Source organism: Nannobrachium achirus (genome assembly GCF_963921795.1).
Source record: "Nannobrachium achirus genome assembly, chromosome: 7".
Classification (NCBI taxonomy): Eukaryota; Metazoa; Chordata; class Actinopteri; order Myctophiformes; family Myctophidae; genus Nannobrachium; species Nannobrachium achirus.
This window is the reverse complement of record NC_137816.1, coordinates 31748280-31769603: the sequence shown is the minus strand read 5'-3', so window position 1 is coordinate 31769603 and position 21324 is coordinate 31748280. Positions and strand designations below refer to the sequence as shown.

The window sequence follows — 21324 nt, the reverse complement described above, 5'->3', positions numbered from 1 at the left end:
ATATGGGCGTCACGTGACGTATTGTCCTTTAATTAGCTTCCTTGCCTTGGTTTCATTGAGGAAGATTGACTGTCTGCACTAACACAGTTATTTCTTAGATTTAGAATATTCTCTTCTGGGTGGCCCCTGTCACAAAACATTTTCATATGTGGGGTCCGCAGCCAAATACATCACTTTGGATGTCCTTCACATTATAATGTTTGAGAGCTACTGCTTTTGATGGTCTCGGTCTCGCCTGCAGTTTTACTCAGTCTTGACTGGCTTTAGGTGGTCTGGAATACAGCACCCGTTGCTATGCAACTAGATTTTATTTCAGGTTTATCAATCTCATCTTTCATTAGCTCTGCCAGTAATCCTTTTTATGTTGAGTTGTTTGTAACCAAACATTTATGTATTAGTTTGTTCTTAGAATGATATTAAACTGTAGGCTTCAAAGGCATTACGCTGCAGCCACAAAAGAGACAAAGCTTCAAAGAGATGCTGCAAATCTGTTGCCCAGTCGTTGTTGAAGCGTAGATCAACACACGTGTTGACCTCAAGTGTGCGTCCGATGAGTGAGGAAGATACAAAGGAAATAATACTGGGCTTAAAAAAGAACACAGAACTGGCTGACAGAAATAATTTGTCCCTCCCCCTTTATTTACAAGCAGGAAAAGAGAGAAGGTGAGTGGAAATGGTTAAACAACAATTGGTCGTTTTGCAGGTTTGTATAGCTGCAGTTGGAGCCAGCTCAACTAGGACTGTAGCTTTGTAGATTTTATAGCAGCTCCAAACTTCGGGCGTTGCTTTGTGTCTTCATGTCTTCATGTCGCTGGCTTTCTATGTAAATGAATGGTGGACTGTAGCTTTGTAGCTGCTGTGTGGACGCAGCATCAGACTTCATAGCCACGCTGTATGGTTACTGAACAGATTATGTATTTTGAACTATCCGTTTCAAACACACATAACTATGTGTGAGTTATGTACTACAGTATTGTTGCTGTCGGGCAGAAACCTAGCATCTCCATATTTAAACATTTCATGTTTTTTTTTTGTTTTACAGATTAATGCCCTATAGTTTATTGTACATGAGTGCCACGTCAAAGTCTACAAACGCGTAGGTCTGCTATTTTCACTACTTTTGTGGAAGTATTGAAAATAGAACCCATTTTGAAAGTCAAAGTGAAAAAGGTAAAGTATATTTGTGGGTTTTATAAACATTAACCAATTAAAATTATTACAAGATCTCTTGTAATAATAATTACATTGGATCCATTGAAACTAAGGTTTTTTATATATTTTTTACATTTTCTGAAAAGTAACAGTTTTGGACATACTGTACAAGGTTTCTGGCCTACAGCTACAATATACTGTATGTTTAAACACTTCACTCACTCACACACACACACGCAAGCACGCATGCATGCACACATACACACACACGCACGCACACACACACGCACGCACGCACAAACTCACACACAAACACACAAACAGGGAACACTGCATTCGGCTGCTGGGCCTAAACGATGAACTCTGGCTGACGGATCACACACTCACCTTTAATGTGACACAAAAGGCAATGTTGTCTGTGAGCGGCCTGATTGCTTTGGTTCCCCCTCTGCTCTCCAGCAGCGAGCTACATGTGATTACAGTGACAACACACCCCGGCAGTGACACCCACGCTCAGCCACAGAGGACGAGAGAAGGAGAGAGAGAGAGAGAGAGAGAGAGAGAGAGGACTTTGAAGGAGACGGGGATGTTGTTTGGCAGGGGAGCGGGGGAGAGGGAGTTTTGTTCAGCAGGAGGCTGAGATATACGGAGGGAACGAGACAGGACTTAACGGAGACACTAAGAGACAGATGGGAATTGGAAAGAAGAGTGAATGAGAGAGAGAGAGAGAGGAGAGGGGATTCGGAAGAAATGGTGGAAGGAAGCTGGATTTGGACAGCAAGAGACTGAGCGGCGACGAGAGAGAGAGGAAGAGGCTGAGAAAAGAGAGAGACAGCCTTTATTCAATGTTGTCCTTTTTTCAGTGGGCTTGGCTGTCTGCCGATGACACGTTGGCAGAGAGCTTGGTCACAGTTTGGCTTCACCTGCCAGCTTGCCTCTCCCCTGTCAACACTGCCAAACACTCCCAGACACATGGATCAATCCATAGGCATGCTGTATAGCGCTGTGGGGTGGAAACCTTGTACTGTATGTCCAAATCTGTTGCTTTTCAGGAAATAGGGGGGCAAAGAACCTGTGTTCCAATGGATCCAATGTGGTTATTATTTAATCACAAGCTCAACAGACACAATTAACAAGGAAGCGAGGGAAGATTTATCCCTTTCTATGCAGAGTGTCCCTTTCTTGGCCCGGTTTGAACTTGGCACATGAATCAATGTGATATACGGATTAATATCTAGAATTATTAACCACAACTTGACATTGTCTGTATGTACTGTATATCCACACACACACACACACACACACACACACACACACACACACACACACACACACACACACACACACACACACACACACACACACACACACACACACACACACACACACACACACACACACCTGACAGACTCTCTCTCTACATCCCACAGAGCTAGCTTGCCACTAGTGGACAGTAATAGGATTCAGACCTGGCCTGTCTTCCTTCTGGGTTGTATGGATTTCCCTATAATTATATTCTGAGCCAGATTGAGTTTGCTTTTGTTGTATTTGGAATGAGTCAGGAGCGGCTGGGAGTGGAGCTGCCACTCTGCATTGTGCTACGCTGGCATTCTTTTTTTTCCTATTTTTCCTCCTCATCCCCTGGACTTTGTGCCGGTATAATCAGGATGAATGGTGACACATAGCAACAGCCTGCCTGTCCCATCTGGCATTTGCTGTTTCCTTCAAGTTTGATGGTAAAGTTCAGCATTATTCAAGGCAGGCATTGAGGGATGCAGGCTGTTGGTTTAGTTTTGACACTTTGTTTACTAAGCACCTTCAGGGTGTGTGTGTGGGTGTGTGTGTGTGTGTGTGTGTGTGTGTGTGTGTGTGTGTGTGTGTGTGGGTGTGTGGGTGTGTGGGTGTGTGTGTCACATCGCAACGCATTGTGAGTTTATACTGTATATATATATTGGAAATTTTTGAAACATTTTGACACATTTTGAAGAATTTTTAAAAGAAAACATATGAAATGGGACATTCTGCATAATGAATCCTTTTACTTTTGCTACTGAAGTACATTTTGATGTACTATTATTTCTACTTTGTTGTATTGCTACTTTTACTTAACACTTGAACCCCAGTGTCCATATCATGGGGGGGAACGTTAGCCAAAAATAGTAGAGCTTGTAGATCGGCTGTTTTGGCAAAGAGATTTTGTGTTGACGCTAGACCAAGGGTCTTCAACAGGGGGTCCGGGACCCCTAGGGGGTCCCCATAGTTACTACAGGGGGTCCTCCAAATCTTTGTGTGATAGAAACTTTTTTTTGTCCTCATTTTTTATATTAACCACTTAAACCCTAGCGTTCATATTCAGAGAACTTTAGACAAATAGCAGATCTACAAGCAACGCGCTGCGAGGCGTTGTGAGCTTGTAGATCGGCTATTTTCGGCAAAGAGATTTGGTGTAGAGAGGAAAAAGACAGACTAAGTACAGAAGTTAAATATCTGAAACTGTCATGAATCAAAAATACACTGATGATTGTGCTGTCAAACGATGAAACTATATGGAATCTATGAAGAGGTTGTGGGGGTCCCTGCTTCATCTCTCTCTCAACTGAGGGGTCCTTGGCCTGAAAACGTTGACGACCCCTGCGCAAGACTGTAAAATGTATCAAAGTACAGTTAACTTAAGTCCAACTCCCTGAGACTACAGGGGTTTAAGTGGTTAAACTAAATCTTAGTACTTCTTCTATCACTGCTGCTAAGTTGGTGTGACTCTTGCTGTTATGCTGTGTTGAGCCATGTGAGGCGCGGCGGAAAGCTGGCGTGTTTTCACACACTAGCACATCGTTCCCTTTGTTTATCGCTGGTAACATCTGGTCGGACCTGGTCCCTTGAGGATACAGATACTTAAAGCCCTGCTGTACCTGCAAGCCCTTCATTTTTCAGGACCCGACAGACACTCATGACTGCCCCTCTGCACTGTGACTACTTCACTGTGTGTGTGTGTGTGTGTGTGTGTGTGTGTGTGTGTGTGTGTGTGTGTGTGTGTGTGTGTGTGTGTGTGTGTGTGTGTGTGTGTGTGTGTGTGTGTGTGTGTGTGTGTGTGTGTGTGTGTGTGTGTGTGTGTGTGTGTGTGTGTGTGTGTGTGTCACACACATTGAACAAAAGCCCAGCTTGTACTACAGAGCAGTGGTGGATGAAGTACTCTGCTTGTTTTTAAAATAGCAATGCCACAATATACAGTACTGTACAATTGATCCTTAAGGGATCTAAAGTAAAACTACTCACGTTGTTAAGTGACTTAAGTGACGCAATGCGTGAACTAGTTTTTTCTAATCATTTGCAGTGGAGTAAAACTTCAATATTTGCGTTGTAGTGGAGTACAGTTCTTGTAGGGACGCTAGAGTTCTTGTGAAATGGGACATTCTGTGTAATGAGTACTTTTACTGGTACTTTAAGTATAGGCCTATTTTGATGTCATTGTATTGTCAATACTTTTGTACCTTGACCTCAAGTATATTTTAAATTAGAGACTTTTACTTGTAACAGAGAAATTCTGTATTGTGGTGTTGATACTTTACATACGTTGTGTGTGAGTACTTCCACTATGTCCATGGAGGGTAGTGTTTTCCTGCTGGCCAGGGGAACAAAGCTGTGGAAGAACAAAGGCAGAGTGACATTGTTGAAGAACGTGGGATAATCTGCTCTTCCACAGAGCAATCCCCATAAGCTCCAGCTAACGCCTTTGAATGTTTTTTTCCTTTTTTTTACAGACAATAAAAAAATAAGTAAATGAATAAATCGTTGTTGTCGGGCAGAAACCTCTTATGTTTAACTTTTTGTGATTTTTCGTGAATTATAGTCAGATGACACTACAGCATCACACACAAGCATCAAAAAGTAATAGATCCGCAAGCTCGTAGTTCTACTACTTTTGCTTTTTGAAAAAGTAACAGTTTTGGACATAATGAGGTTTCCACCCGACAGAGACTAAATAAAATCCCAGCAGAGCGATGCTACACCCCCTTTCTCGGGGGCACAAACAATGAGTAGGCCTCTTCATCTTTCTGAAAGTTTACATTTTAAGAACATCAGAGGGACACAGCCATAGTGCACAGGCTATAAGCTGAGACACAAAATACCAACTCAACAATGAACTGAGAAAGAATGCTAATGCAATCCAGTTGAAGTGAATTCGTCTCTATGCAGTGGAAATTAAACTGCCAAATGCCAGGCCATTTCATACTGAATAAAAAATAAAACGAAAAAGCCATGTCACAACGACTTTATAAAACTTCAAAATGATCTGAACCTGCATGTTTTACTGAGATGATAAAAATGGCTTATTAATGTGGCTGTCAATGTGTGCACTGGGATCAGATAAGATGCCAAGGTGTTTGGCAACAGACCTGACACTGCTGACTGGGGCACCTGGTGGGCATCAGCTTGGTACAGGGACCATATGGTCTTAGTGAGTGCCAGGCCCTGGTCTTAACTTCTTAAGTGCCGTTCACATCCAAGCACCATAGCTAGAACGATAACTATAAACATGTTCATTTAAAAAACGCCCATAACTGAAGTGAATGGCACAGTCCACATCACAACTTTAACAACGGACAATGGTTGTAAACGATATTGTTTGGATCGCTGTCAGAGTGATTTATGAGCAATGGAAATGTTGACAGCCAATCAAAGTCCTTCAGAGGATGCAGTTGGTCCCCACTCACCCTCGGAAAGTTTAGATACTAACGGAGATGAGGAGAGGAATATGAAACACTATCTGGTAGGCTAGCTGGCATTACCTCATGGTATACGGTATATATATGTATACGGCCTCCTTTAATTACAGATCATCAGATATTATCCATGCATTCTCTCTCTCTCTCTCTCTCTCTCTCTCTCTCTCTCTCTCTCTCTCTCTCTATGTCTCTCTGTCTCTCTCTTCTCTCTCTCTCTCCCCCCTCTCTTTGAAAATTGCAGGTGTGCTGCAAGTTCAACTCTCATTTCTTTAAAATCACACCTAAAAAACATTCTTTTAGCTGCTTAATTATTATTCTGCACTTTTAATTTTACTGTATTAAATGTTCTCATTTATTTTCTTTTATATTGTGTCCTGAGCAACAAAAAAGTCATTCATTTTTATTGAATTCAAATGTCATTGTATAATGAGTTTCCTTTGCTTATGTAAAGCACATTGAATTGCCTTGTTGTTGAAATGTGCTCTACAAATTAGCTGGCCTGCCTCCAGGTGGGCTCCACAGAAGCAGGCAGGGTTTGGTGCCACCGTTTACAGAAAACTATAATTGTGGATGCTCACATAATTATCCTTATAGTTATAATTATAGTTATATCATGATTATAGTATATTTGCGTGCCCTTTATGTCCCTCCTCCATCTCCTTGGATGTCTGTCTCTACACACTTCTTCTTTTGTGTATCATCATCCTTGATGATTGGTTGACGACATTTTATTTCACAAGATTTCTCTCATCTGTCTAAAATGAAACAGAAAATAAGACCATGCATTGTTCAAGTGATGCATTTTTATAAGTTCATGTTGCCTTGGAAGTTTGCCATATAGAGGTTTGCCTAGTTCATTACTTAATAAGAACATGCACATCTGTATATCAAGATTATCAACTCCGAGCATGAGCATTCATTGGAGGCTCTGTAGTAACAAAACAAAATCAATCTTCTGCAGTTGTCGCCCACCTTTTTGGGATCAAGGCCCACTTGAAAATCTTGAAAGCGTTTGCTTGCTCAGTTGCCCAAGTGGTCAGATGGGTGGGCCGTGTGCATTTTCAGATCATGTTTATTTTAATGATCAATCAATCGATTGTGTTCTGGCTTGGATCAATGAAACTAACATAGAATACTTTAAGTTCCTATTTATCGGTACGTCCATGAAAACAAAAATTTCAAGGTTTTGGCTGTTTGCGTTATTTTACAGAGTTACCATACATTATCATTAAAATATTAGTATTTTTCCAGTTTTTGGGGGCCCGCTTGCAATATCCTCACGGTGCACCAGTGGGCCCCACCCCACCCTCCTGTATTTACAGAGACAGGACAGGACGTGTTTGAGGGAGAAACTGAGTGAAATAGAGATGAATATCTCTGATACATGGTGAGAAGGTGGGCACCATAGATAAACCAACATTCTTCCAGTCACCAGCTCACAGCTGGTCCCCGCTGGTGCCCAGCATCAATCTTTTAGTAATTATTACCCTGTCTCCGTGCCTCTGTTATAAAGTCATTACGAATCACATACATCATGCAGTCGGGAATAGCTATCATTCTTGGATCAATGCGATGCTTCATTGCTACATTGAATAAACAAAGAGCCATTAGTTAAAGCCTCTACTTATGCTGATGAAGCCCCCATGTTTTGTAATCTGCAGCATTAGTGCTGAAGTGCATGGTGTCATATACAGTGCATCAGAGAGGTCACTGGATCACCACACCGTTTAGCAGACTAATGGCTGATATCATGAATGAGGACGTGGTTATGTCTGCGTTGAGGCACTTTTAACAGAACATATTTATCATAGTGTTATCATAGTGTTTTAGACCAGGGGCCTTCAACGTTTTCAGGCCAAGGACCCCTTAGTCGAGATAGAGATAAAGCAGGGACCCCCACAACCAATAGATACCATATACTTTCATCGTTTGACAGCATAATCATCAGTATTTTGGATTCACGTCAATTTGTGTTTTGACTTCAGATATTTAACCATTTGAACCGTCAATACTTAATAAACTTGACCTTTCACTCTGTACTTAGTCTGCTCTCTTTCCCCTCTACACCAAATCTCTTTGCCGAAAATAGCCGATCTACAAGCTCACAACGCCTCGCGCTGCGAGGCGTTGTGAGCGTGTAGATCTGCTATTTTTGGCTAAAGTTCTCAGAATATGGACGCTAGGGTTCAAGTGGATAATATAAAAAAGGCTCTATCACACAAAGATTTGGAGGACCCCCTGTAGTAACTCTGAGGACCCTCTAGGGGTCCCGGACCCCCTGTTGAAGACCCTTGTTTTAGAGAACCTTGTTCATAAGAACCTGGGAAAGCTTCAGGGAAAAGTCTTGTATGTTCTGGTATAGTCTGGTATAACTATTGGTCGAGGATAGTACTTTTAGTGCTACACTTTATATATTCAATCAACTATATTGGACGTAATTTACACAAAGTTCTGTTGCATGTGAGTCTTGTATGTCATTTTAGGGTTTTGGCAGTCTTTCATAAATTATTTTACGGTAGGTTGTCATTTATTTTAAGTAGCGCAGCAGCAGTGCCCTTTCAGGGCGACAGCCATTCCCCATTCGGAGTGGGATGATTTCATCCAATCAATTTCACAGTGTGAAGTCGATTGGATGAGACAGTATGCGAGCCATAGACAGACAGCCAGGCAGAGATTCCATGAATTTAATTTATAAATAGATTATGCTTATTTATAATCAGTGCTCAGCATCATCAAATGTATTTAAAAAACGCTTTTTTACGGTCTATGGGTTTGCCGCTCTGACATCACGCTCTGACATCACTGTGATGTCAGGGGAACCACACTAACAGAATCCCTTTTATGCCCATATATGGAGATCCCTGATGTCATCAATATTAAACCCATATTTAACAGGACATATATGGAGGCCACGTCGGCCACATACCACACTAACAGAATCCATATATGGCCAAGACAGATGGCCAAGACAGCCCATATCTGTGTGGCTGGTTCTGCAGACAGGGATCTCCATATATGGGCATAAAAACATTATCTAAAAATTATCTAGGGTTAAAGCGGACATGACATCCTCCTCCCCGCTTCGGCTTCCTCTTGACAGTCGCGCAAATTCGTCCGAGTATAAGCCCAAATAATTGTAGCATATTATAGCTTGCTGCTAATCAGAAATGGAAGTTCTAAAATAAAATTTAAATATAATTTAAAATATATTTTTGTGAACAGAAATGACGAACAGATGACAGCTTCTTTTCTCGGCTTTCGGTATATGTAGTTCCAGACTATATATAGCATTCAGAGATTGTAGAATAGTTGTCTGGCTACATGAGACTAAAGGTGGTTGCACACTGCTGCGTTTTTCGGGCCGAATATCGGAGTGAATTTCGGAGCGCGTGAATAAAAAAATCAACCTCACGTTATGTCAGTCACGTTTGCACACTGCCGCTCGTTTCGCGCACCACTCGGTCCCTTGCTCTCTCTATCTCTCTCTCTCTCCTTGCCCTGAAAAACGCATTTCGCAACGAAAAACACAGCAGTGAGCAACCAGCTTAAGGCTCCTTTTCCACCGGGGTTGAACCCAGCTCTCTTTTTCCCCCGCCTAATATTGAACCAGTTCAGAGAGTTTCCACTGAAAATGAATTGGTCTGGAACCCTAAAAGTTGGTTCGGAACTGGAAAAGAGAGAGCCTAAGAGCACAGTAGTGGAAAAGCCCTTTCTGCGTTCCTCTGTGACCTTGTTGGGATGGTCTGCTCGTGCCAGTCAGACAGCAGCTGATAGAAGTTCAACAAAGAAACTACAAATTGGTTAAACCTCATTTTAGAAACACAAAGCCCGGGCTCAGTGGATTAACCGCCCTGCGTTTTCTGGATTACATGTTTGAAATGCAAAAGGACACAGTGCAGTTGATTCATACAGACTGAAAACAATATAATAATACAGACATAAATGCAGTACAAATAATGTGGGTGTATTCTAGAAAGAAATATAATTAACTTTTTTTTTTGTTTTGTTGATGAGTGCTTCTACATCTGGGTCAAATAGCATCAGCTAATCATAATTAGTTTGTTTTAATCATCATAAAACCCACTAATAACAGCAAAACAAATTAACACATTAACATCAGATAAGTGTTGGAAAACATCACAGGTTAAAAGGTTCATATCGTTATTAGTGGCTTAGTCTAGTTCATGTTTTTCCTCTGTCACTGTATATAACACTATGTTGTTCAAAATGTCTTTGTGAATTAGTGGTGCATTCAGGGCATTCAACACTATTTGAGGGCCTATTGTTAGAAAATACTAAAGAAACACAAACCTGAATGTAGTGTATAGATCGACCAACTGATGGTACCACTGATGGCCTTGGCCAAGCCAGACAGTATACTGTATATTCTGGCTAAACCCATTCAGGAAAGGAAAGAGATTATATTTCTTTAGAATACGAGTATTCTGTGGTATTCAGATAAGACAAGATAACACAATTCGTTGCTGTCGGGTGGAAACCATGTATGTCCAAAACCGTACATTTTCAGGTAATGGCTGTGTTTCAACCCAGAGACAGACCGAACCGGTTTCACTTTCAAAATGTTTCTAAAATAGTGAAAAACAAAACATAAATAAATGTGGAGATACAATGATACAAAATCAAGGTTGCCTTTGAGGGTCCTATATCCATGTTATAAAGAGGCAAATGCTTCTGTGAGGGCTAAGTTACAGTGCATACGATAGCATGAGATGAACGGCTATAAAGAGAGACAAGCTGAAAGAGTCAGATGGCATTTAAGGGCCTATTGACGATGCTGTTTTCTATAAAGAGTCTCCAGTGATAGCTGTTATAAAACTCCTACCCTCTAATACAAAAAATATATTGTCGTGATATATTATGAGCATTCTGGTGTTTGGAGGAGATTGGAGCCTGGAGAAGAAGCTTAGTATATAACATTATTAAAGAAAAAAAATGCTGAAAAGGTAATAGATGATGAAAAACTATTTAATTCATGTAAAAGACACTGATGATAAAAGTTACTGTATGTTTTATAAGCCAAAGAAAAGCCCAACTGAAACAAAAACATCTTACTAAAAGCAAAAGAGCAAACTAAATGATTCCACACCCTATTTGCCGTCGCATCATACCTTCGTGTTCGCCACAACACGGTCACTCCTAAATTACACCTGTCCCCTTAATCATAATGTCTAAGGACAAACCAGCCCCCAGTAGATAGTGGTCTTGGCTGTGTGGTTTTGAATCACCAATCCTAAAGCCACCATCCATATCCACTCTCGTTCTCCTCAACAAGGCAATGCTATAAAATTCATGCACTGTATACTCTCTCACTCTTGCTTGATATCTCTTATATTAAAAAGAAAATCTCCCTTTTTTTTCTCGGTTAGGGCATGACATGTCATCCTTAAAAAGAACAGGCGGTGCCATTTTTACTGTAAAACCGATGAGAAATTACCAAAAAGGCAGCCACTTTTTTTGAAAGGTGCTGGCCCGTGCATTTTTTTTGGCCAAGCGGAGCACATTCAAAAGTTGAGAATAGTTTTTTTTTAAGTTTTAGGAGAAATGCGAAAAAATGACGTGGGCCACTCTTTATCAGCTGACTAATCATGATAAATCATGTCTGCTGTCGGGGGAGGGTGCTGGCTCAGCAGCCCTCTGCAACAGGTCCTCAAAGTGCCACTTGCTTCAGCCTGAAGTAATGAGCTTTAAAAAGCACTCTCATCCAAGCTCCTAGCACCGCCGTGTGTCGCCTACACTTGCCACGTGCTATAGGCCACTGTTATTACATCAGTTCTCAAAATGGGGTCCGAGGTCCCCCAGGGGTCCCCCAGGGGTCCTTGGGGGGGCCAGGGAGTACCTCAGCAATATATACTGTATATATATAGATACATTTTTAAAGCAAACAATTTGAACTCAAATCTTTGCTTCTGGAGGTCCCTGGTGCCAAATCTTTGTTAGATGATGGGGGTCCGTGGCCAAATACATATCATTTTGGGGGTCCTTTTGAGAACCACTAATCGTAATGATTTAGCATAATAAGGTTGGATACACTTGTCTGTATCAGCCAGAATCGTTTCCATTCACATGTTTAAATTCATCTGTTGTAAAATGTCATGGATATAAGCCCTACCACCAGCACGTTCTGCCGAAAAGAAATAAGAAATCCACAGCTATTGCAATTTCTCTCCTTCTCTCTTGCTATTGGACATGGTCATGACCACGACAGAACAGAAGACAAAATACAAGGCTAAAATACAGACCAATGCAGAGCTACTAGTCCGAGCCGATGATCTCTCTAAATTGTGTGCAACGTTATGGAAACTAAATGTGTGTCGCACAATCCCCCTCCTTTTTTTGTCTTTCTTTTTGTTTTTTTCTGGGTTTTTTCATGTTCAGCAGAAAAAGCACTAGACCAGGGGTCAACAGGGAGGCAAATCTTTGTGATAAATTAACAACTTGAACCCTCGCATCCCTATTCTTTAGCCAAAAATAGCAGATCGGCTATCGGCTAATGGCATATCGGCTATTTCCGGCAAATAGGTTTGGTGTAGAGGTAAGAAAGAGCAGACCAAGTACAGAGTGAAAGGTCAAGTTAACTAAAAACACAAATCCAACATAGACTGATGACAGTGCGAGAGACAGCCGCTGATACGAACGACCTACGGCCTGGTCGCGACCTAGGCCACGACCTGGAGGTCGTAGGTCCCGGTTCTGGAGGTCGTAGTTCGCGGTACATACTTGTTAGGTCGCGGCCGGTCTAGTTTCGCGACCCCCGGCCGTGGTTGCGCCACCTCGGTCGTCCCCGGGCCGTTGTTGCGCGATCGGGCCGTTGTTCAGCGACCTGGGAAGTCCGCGGTCGTATTTAAAAGGTCTTTTTGCAGAATATTCTAGAGCAGCAGCGCTATTCAACCTTTTGAAGCTTGTGATTGGCTGAACCGGAGGTAGGAAGCGCTCCATTGTAGTCACTTGGACCGCGCGAGGTGCACCAAAACCTATCCTTAACCCTAACCCTAACCCCAACTCTAACTCTAACCCTAACCTTAACCCTAACCCCAACTCTAACCCTAACCCTAACCCTAACCCTAACCCTAACCCTAACCCTAACCCTAACCTGCCGACACTGAGTAGCTAACCTGCCGACGCTGTTGAAAACGAGCGCTCCTTCCCTTAGCAAGCGTAGAGTTTCTAAACTCGCGTCCCTTCCCTTAGCAAGCGTAGAGTTTCGATCGCGGCGCTCCTTCCCTTAGCAAGCGTAGAGTTTCTAAACTCGCGTCCCTTCCCTTAGCAAGAGTAGAGTTTCGATCGCGGACTTCCCAGGTCGCTGAATTACGACCGAGATCGCGCAAAACCTCCAGAACCGGGACCTACGACCTCAGAACCGGGACCTACGACCTCCAAGTCGTGGCCTAAGTCGCGACCAGGCCGTAGGTCGTTTGTATCAGCGGCTCTTGCTGGACAGTGCTGTCAAACAAGTCCATGAATCTATCTATGAAACAGATCTCCATCACACATTTATACAATATCTCTCTCAGCTAAGGGGTCCTTGGCCTTAAAACGTTGAAGGACCCCTGCACTAGACAGTGCTTGTCCATACCAGGGGGACAGAGTGAAAATACCCTCAGTCAACCCCCTCTCCCCTCCCCCACCACGGCTCCTCCGTTGCACTCAAGCAAACACTGTCCGGTGCCGACTGACCAATACCCAGAATACAGCTCTCCTGTTGAGCGATGTCAAACACAGTGGCTGTTATTTTTAACGGCCCTATTTTCCACATGTGTGCTGCAGGTTCCTCTGCTCCCCTCTCTGCTGTTGACAGTTAGTGGTAGAAGGGAAGGGGGTGGGGAGGTAGAGTGATTTTATTAGTGTGCTGTCCGGAGTGTCCGCTGAGAGAAGAAGAGGGATATATATCGTCGTTGTCGGGTGGAAACCTTGTATGTCCAAAACTGTTCGTTTTGTATTTATCATTTTAAAAATGATTTAAACTAGTGAGAACAGCCGATCTACAAGCACACAACGCCTCGCACCGCGAGGCGTTGTGTGCTTGTAGATCTGCTGTTTTCACTACTTGTATGATGAAGCAGGGCTTTACTTTGCGAAAAAACATACAAATTTGAAACTTGGAGATACAAGGTTTCTGCCCGACCGACAGTGACGATATATATATCATGTGTAGGGCCCTGTGATGGCCTTTCCTCGGGCCCCTGTCGGCGTTTATATGCCCAGGCCGTCACGCGGCTCTGAGCAGCCTGATGACTTCATGGCCCTGGAATGGAGGCCTCTATCAGCGGGAGGAGACCAGGCTCTCTTGCCCCACTTAACGATTAAGACGGACGCTCACTTAGTTATGATGGCTGGGACGTCGTCGCTCCCCTAATCAATTCCAGGGTCTTTTGGGGACGCTGGGTGACGTGATGCCGGGGTGGTGGTGGGGGTGGTGTCACCGTGACAAAGCTGCTCTCTCTCGGTCAGATATGTCCGCTCTGTCCTCCAACTCTATGCATAGTATAGTACCGTGGTTCTCAACCTTTTCAGGCCGCGACCCCCAAGATAATCACATTTTAACTGGGGTCCCCCCCTCCCTGACGAGCAATAACAATTACATTTTGTATAACACGGTTATATTGTTATTATATTGTCATCTGGGGAACCCCCTGGGGGTCCCAACCCACAGGTTGAGAACCACTGCTATAGTACAGTATGTATCTGTGTAACTCTCTGGACAGTATATCGTCGGTGTCGGGCAGAAACCTTATATATCCATATTCTAACTCTTTGGTATATCTTTTTTTTCTTCTTAAATGAACGCCCTACTTGATCATACTACAGCATCACAAAAAAGTAGCTGCTCAAAACACGGCGCGAAGCGACACGCTTGGAGCTCTGCTACGTCCGATGCTTTTGAATTTGAATCCTGTTCCGTTTCCACCAAGTCTCTATACATAAGTATACACTAGCTCTACTGTACTGTATATCTGTGTGATTCAACACGGTATTCATACAGATGTGCCAACTCAAAACGTCTGCATTTCCTGTACTTTTCCTGCATTTGTTTCTGTAAATACTTGTTTTCCAAAGTTCTTTTCACTGTTTAGCCCTGCTCATTCTTCTCTTTTGTTAATGAAAACAAAAGGCACTATTCGACAAAAGGCACACTATTCATCACTTCTTTTCATTAGAAACTAGAATCTGAACAGCATTTACATAACAACACCTTTACAAATGCCCTCCTTTTTCACTGTCAATGTTCTAACAATTACTGACAATCCACCGTCTTGCCAATGACATGATGTTCGAAATTCTCAAGTGGCACATCTGTATAACATAAGTGTGTGATCTGTCTTTCCCTCGCAGGATAATTTCCCAGCAGGAAATCCTGAACGTCTCCAAGACCTGAAGTCCACCGTCGACCTGCTGACGAGCATCACCTTCTTCAGGATGAAGGTAGTGTGTGTGTGTGTGTGTGTGTGTGTGTGTGTGTGTGTGTGTGTGTGTGTGTGTGTGTGTGTGTGTGTGTGTGTGTGTGTGTGTGTGTGTGTGTGTGTGTGTGTGTGTGTGTGTGTGTGTGTGTTGCAAGTTATTATCAGCACATCGTTCTTGGCAACAGATTAGAGAGTAATAAAAGACTAGCAGCTATCCTTCCTGTTCCTCAGTTCCGCTGTGTCCTTGCGTTTTTGCATCACGTCGTTGCTGTCAGCCTGTAACCTTGTTGTTTTTTTTTTCTTCTGTAAATTCAAGCCCTACTTCGACGTACAAGAGCCGAGCGCCACAAGAGCGTCTGTCTGTACTTACACCCTGCATCGTTAGTCCCTACGTGATCGGCGGACGGACGGACAGTGGTGGAAAAGTAGTCATAAACCAATATAAAAATATATTAGTACATTGAAAGTTTGACTTGAGTAAAAGTACAAAAATATTGGCATGAAAATATACTTAACTCAACCTCTGCCAGAAAAATACCCCTTAGTTTGTACCCCTTCCCTGCCATGCCCGAGGAACCCGAAGATTTAATAAGCTTTAATTAAAAAGAAATAATTTATCGAAGCAGAACTAAAATAGGCCGGAACTAATGCTCCGGGATCGGTTTCTACACGGACACATTATTGAGCGGACCGGTTAACATTGAGGCCGTAAACCGGAAGCGGATGGTCCGTCCTCTATTTTGGCCCGTTAACTTTCTGTGTAAACACCGCGGCTTACAGACGGAGAACTTATTGATCAATTGAAAGGATTTGAGAAGCTGATGGAATACGCGAACACACGATGCATAGCAGTGTCCGATCACGCACGATGGGAACTGGATGAGCACCCGCGTTAACAGGTAGGAGAAGCCAGCAGTGAAAGACCTAGAAAAATCTTAGGGTATCGGGTTGGGTCGAAGCCGGGCACTGCACTACCTGCTGCGGCGGGGAACACGCGTGCCGAAGTCTGTGTAATGCAAACCCCATTATACCTGTTGTCATAGGACCCGTGTTGACCATCTGTTTGCCTGTGTCCATTAATGCCCATATATGGAGATATCTGTATCTGTCTGTCTGCGTCCATTTTATGCCCATATATGGAGGTCTCGGCAGACACAAAAAGTTGGAATATGGAGATGAGAGGTCTCTGCCGGACAACAATGATGTTCTCTACCTCTGCTGACTGACATCATTTATGAGTGTTTTGACTGTGGTCAATACTGGTCATGGCCATGAAATTCTCCTTTGATCAATATCAAGCATATGAACCCAGATGGATTTTGTTTGGAACCTTTCATTTGGAAGAAATCAATCCAACACCATCACCACAAGCACAATAAACTCTGTCACTTTCAACACCCCGCTTAAAATATGGACATTGATCCTGTTTATGATCCCCGGTGTCCGTAGACTAAATGGAAATTATTATCGTTTGTTGTTGCACATTCTCTTGATTGGGTGAGAGTTTATCGTTGCTGTCGGGGAGAAACCTCCTGTCTCCATATGTTTACCTTTTGTGTAATTCTTTTTGAAGCGGTGAAAACCGCTTCCTATGAGTGGCTTTGTGTGTCCCACACCCATATATGGTGATCTCAGTCCAGAATGAACAGGGTTTTTCAAAAACACAATGTATGTCACCTCATGTCCATATATGGTCACTCCAGGCCAGAATGAACAGGTTTTTTCTGTCCCGTACGTCCAGAATATCAGTCCAGAATGAATAGGCTTTTTCAAAAAGCAAAATGTGTGTCCCATGTCCATATATGGCCATTTCAGTTTAGAATGAATAGGCCTTATCTGTCCTGTACGTCCAGAATATGTGTGTATTGTCCCTCCCGGTCAGATGAATGGATACTTTGAGGATTGGTCAAGCTTCACATGATAATTCAGCCCTCCATTCTTTATATATTCATTCAGAATATATAAAGAATGTAGAATTCAGAATATATATAAAGAATGAATAGATCACAGAGTCCATAACTGTATAGATGTATAGATCACAGAGTTCATAACTCTAGAACACATAGAATAAAAGTTCACCGCTTCACTTCGAACCGAGGTTTGATTTTTCATAAATGAACACCCTACTTGATCATACTACAGCATCAAACAAAAGCATGAAAAGTAGCAGAACTACAAGCTCAAAACAATCTGCTACTTTTGCAATTTTTTTGCTATTTTAATCCTCCTTTTGGAGATATGAGGTTTCCACCCGACAGAGACAATATTTTGATGAATTATTGAGGTTTGCTGTTTTTGCTGCCGTTGTCCCCGTAATATAATGCTTGTGTGTGTTGGATGTTCACACTGCATTAAGTCTGCATTATGGGTGCAAGGGTTAATCAAACAAATTGATTAAAATAAAAGATAATTCATAATAAATCTATTGATAATTGATCCCTATTTTGGTGAGAATAGTTTTAAAATAATTCCAACGTCATAAAACCCAGACGTAATTACTTAATTGATTCGCTGATCTATAATAATGAAAGATATTTATAAACTAGAAAAGAAAATTTCTAAGAAATTTTAAGTGTGCCTGCAGCTCGCTAAGTCTGTGCAACCTTGTGAGAGAAAAAAAAATTGAGAAAAAATTTTTTTGAGAAAAAAGAAATTGAGAGAAAAAAAAATTGAGAAAAAAAAACTTTTTGAGAAAAAAGAATTTTGAGAAAAAAAATGTTGAGGAAAAAAAAATTGAGAAAAAAAATTGAGAAAAAAAATTTTTGAGAAAAAAGAAATTGAGAGAAAAAAAATTGAGAAAAAAAAACTTTTTGAGAAAAAAGAATTTTGAGAAAAAAAATGTTGAGGAAAAAAAATTGAGAAAAAAAATTTGAGAAAAAAAAAATTGAGAAAAAAAATTTTTGAGAAAAAAAATGTTTGAGAAAAAAATGTTGAGAAAAAAAAAATTGAGAAAAAAAAAATTTGAGAAAAAAAAATTTGAGAAAAAAAAAATTGAGAAAAAAAAATTTTGAGAAAAAAATTTTTGAGAAAAAAATTTTTTTAGAAAAAAAATTTTTTTTAGAAAAAAACATTTTTTTGAGAAAAAAAAAATTGAGAAAAAAAATTGAGAAAAAAAAATTTGAAAAAAGAAATTGAGAAAAAAAAATTTGAGAAAAAAAAATTTGAGAAAAAAAAATTTGAGAAAAAAAAAATTTGAGAAAAAAAAATTGAGAAAAAAAAATTTTGAGAAAAAAAAAAATTGAGAAAAAAAAATTATGACACCAGCCGCGAGTCTGTACGATAAACGGTTCATGAGATGTAGAGGCACTTCCTGTTTGGCAAAGGGCACTTCCTGTTATAGTGGGGGCGGGGCTTAATCAATTACAGCTCATCCCTATTGGCTGGAAAAAGACCAAAGTTGTGTGTGCATTTTAAAGTTTAAATCACGTTGCTAGGCAAAAGTATGGCAGAGTTATGTGGCGCCAAAGTTTCTAGTTTTTTTTCAGAGTCCCCCATTCTAAGTCAATGGGGTTTTTGGGCGTCGTTTTTTGCGAATTACATCGCAATCGTATCGCGGATCGGAAAGAAAAGTAATAGCACACCATTCCCGGCCGAGCCGCACATTTTGATGTATATATTGCGGGGGTGGCGTAAATCGTGCGGCAGTTATTACGTGCCGAAATTTCCCCCATTCTAAGTGAATGGGGTTTTTTGGCGTCGTTTTTTGCGAATTACGTCGCAATGGTAACGCGGATCGGAAAGAAAAGTAATAGCACACCATTCCCGGCCGAGCCGCACGTTTTGATGTATATATTGCGGCGGTGGCGTAAATTGTGCGGCAGTTATTACGGCTCCAAATTTGTGGCGTGATTATCATTAAGTATGGCGGATTACAATAAGTGTTTTGCCATTGCTTTGCATGGCAGGCACACTTAAGGCACACTTAAAAAAAGAAATTGACTTGAATCCGTTGATATTTTTTAGTTTTTCTCGCATTCCTAAGCCAATAATCTGATGACCAGCAGTGGTTCCCTATGGAGACACAGAGGAAACGCTTTGTGTCTCCATAGGGATCGTTAGAAAATATGTAATTATTTTTTGGGTAGACTATCCCTTTAAGAGGTTTGTGCCTGCCAGTAACGACATGCATGTATGTACAGTATGTACAGTATGTACAGTATGTGCATTTTAAATGCCCTTTCACTGCACTCTGTGCTCCTTCTCGCTTTCTTCTCCTCCTCAGTCTCCTCCTTCCTCGCAGTGGGTATCAGGCACGTGCACACACATAGACATCAAAGGGGGCTTGAGCCCCTTCCCTTTTATCCATCAATACAAAAGTGCCCTCCCCAGACCATGAATGCAGTTTTTACTATGGTGAAAGAAATCCAAATGCCCTCTTTCCATGCCATAGCTGAAGGTGGCATTCAAGAGAATTGCCTTGTCCATACTCTCCTGAACTTGAATGCAATCTCATGTTGAAGGAATTGCCCTCTCTGTGTAGAAATCAAGCATCGAAAATAGCCGACCTCCGGCCTGCTATTTTAGATTTTTCACCAAAAGACCCTTTTAGTAATTTCAGCCCCTGCCTCTCTAACATTCTCTGCACGTCCCTGGTGGGTATAGGCGAGACTCTGGGCGTTGTTATCTCCTCTCTCTCTCTCTCTCTCTCTCTCTCTCTCTCTCTCTCTCTCTTCCAGAGGAGAGAGAGGGATAGTGCACGTGACGCGTAGGAACCAGAGCACTGAGGCGTAGCTAAGATGTCAGCTGTGAGCCTAGGAATGAAAGCCGTCACTTTGCATTACCAGCGCTTTCCCCTTTGCCCCGTTACACCCGTGCATAATTATGCACCGCACCGCTCACTGCTATGGGGTCGCTCATATATGTACCACGCCGTAGTAATATGCCGTAAAATGTGTGGAAATACTTGAGCAAGGCTACATGTGTGTACATAATAGATGCAAGAGAAGGCTGCGTTTCCACGAGGTGGTAGTAAGATGGCGGATCAGTTTTAATATGAATATTTCAGACGCGTGGAGTTAAGGAAAGCTCTCAGGCGGTGGATTTGGCACACAAATGTTAGTTTAAGGGAGTGGATGGTGCTCTTCCGAGTGCGTTTGATGCAAATGTTTTTGATTGAGTGTCTTCGGGTGTTAATGCTTTACACAGTTTTAATGTGCTGCAGTACATCGACTGTGTGTGTGTGTGTGTGTGTGTGTGTGTGTGTGTGTGTGTGTGTGTGTGTGTGTGTGTGTGTGTGTGTGTGTGTGTGTGTGTGTGTGTGTGTGTGTGTGTGTGTGTGTGTGTGTGTGTGTGTGTGTGTGTGTCTGTACTTGTATAACTATACTAGTGAGGGGCATATAAGACTGTACAAGAATGTGTTTGTTTGTTTCTTTTTTTTCTCCTTCTTTTTTTTAAGATTTGTTTTGGGGCTTTTATACCTTTATTGATAGGACAGTAGACTGACAAGAAATGGGGGGAGAGACGGGTTACAACGTGTTACAGTGCAAAACATTGTGAACTAGTAGCTCAGCTAATTTCTGTGTTAGGTACAGTATTCTTCAAATTCTTGGCCACCTGGCCAGTGATGTACATCGGACGAGTTACCCATATATGGAGACCCCTGGTACCCATAAATGGAGATCCATGTACTGTATATTGAGATATGCTGTGAGAGCCCAAACATGCTTACTCAGTTATTCGTTATGTGAAAGTCCTATGATGTCTATGACATCTGACATCATACCCTTTCATGCCCATACATGGAGATCCCTGTGTGTAGAACCTGCCACACAGATATGGGCTGTCTTGGCCATCTGCCTTGGCCATATGGATTCTGTTAGTGTGGTATGTGGCCGATGTGGCCTCCATATATGAGCATTCCCATATGAAGTCCTGTTAGATATGGGCTTAATATTGATGATATCAGGGAACTCCATATATGGGCATAGAAGGGATTCTGTTAGTGTGACATCACAGTGAAGCCAGAGGGTGATGTCAGAGCGGCAAACCTATTCTGTTGAGAGTGGTTCCCCTGACATCAAACTGATGTC

At 41.9% G+C, this 21324-nt stretch overlaps 1 protein-coding gene across 1 annotated transcript in view; it reads left to right on the top strand.

Moving 5' to 3' along the window:
- unc13c (unc-13 homolog C (C. elegans)) overlaps positions 1 to 21324 on the top strand; it is a gene marked incomplete at both ends in the record, with an annotated part of 262328 nt that overhangs the window by 106806 nt on the left and 134198 nt on the right. Inside the window, one exon of the mRNA XM_080729663.1 lies at positions 15228 to 15317. Coding sequence (XP_080585789.1) covers positions 15228 to 15317 — 90 coding nt within the window. The remainder of the gene's footprint in view (positions 1 to 15227; positions 15318 to 21324) is intronic.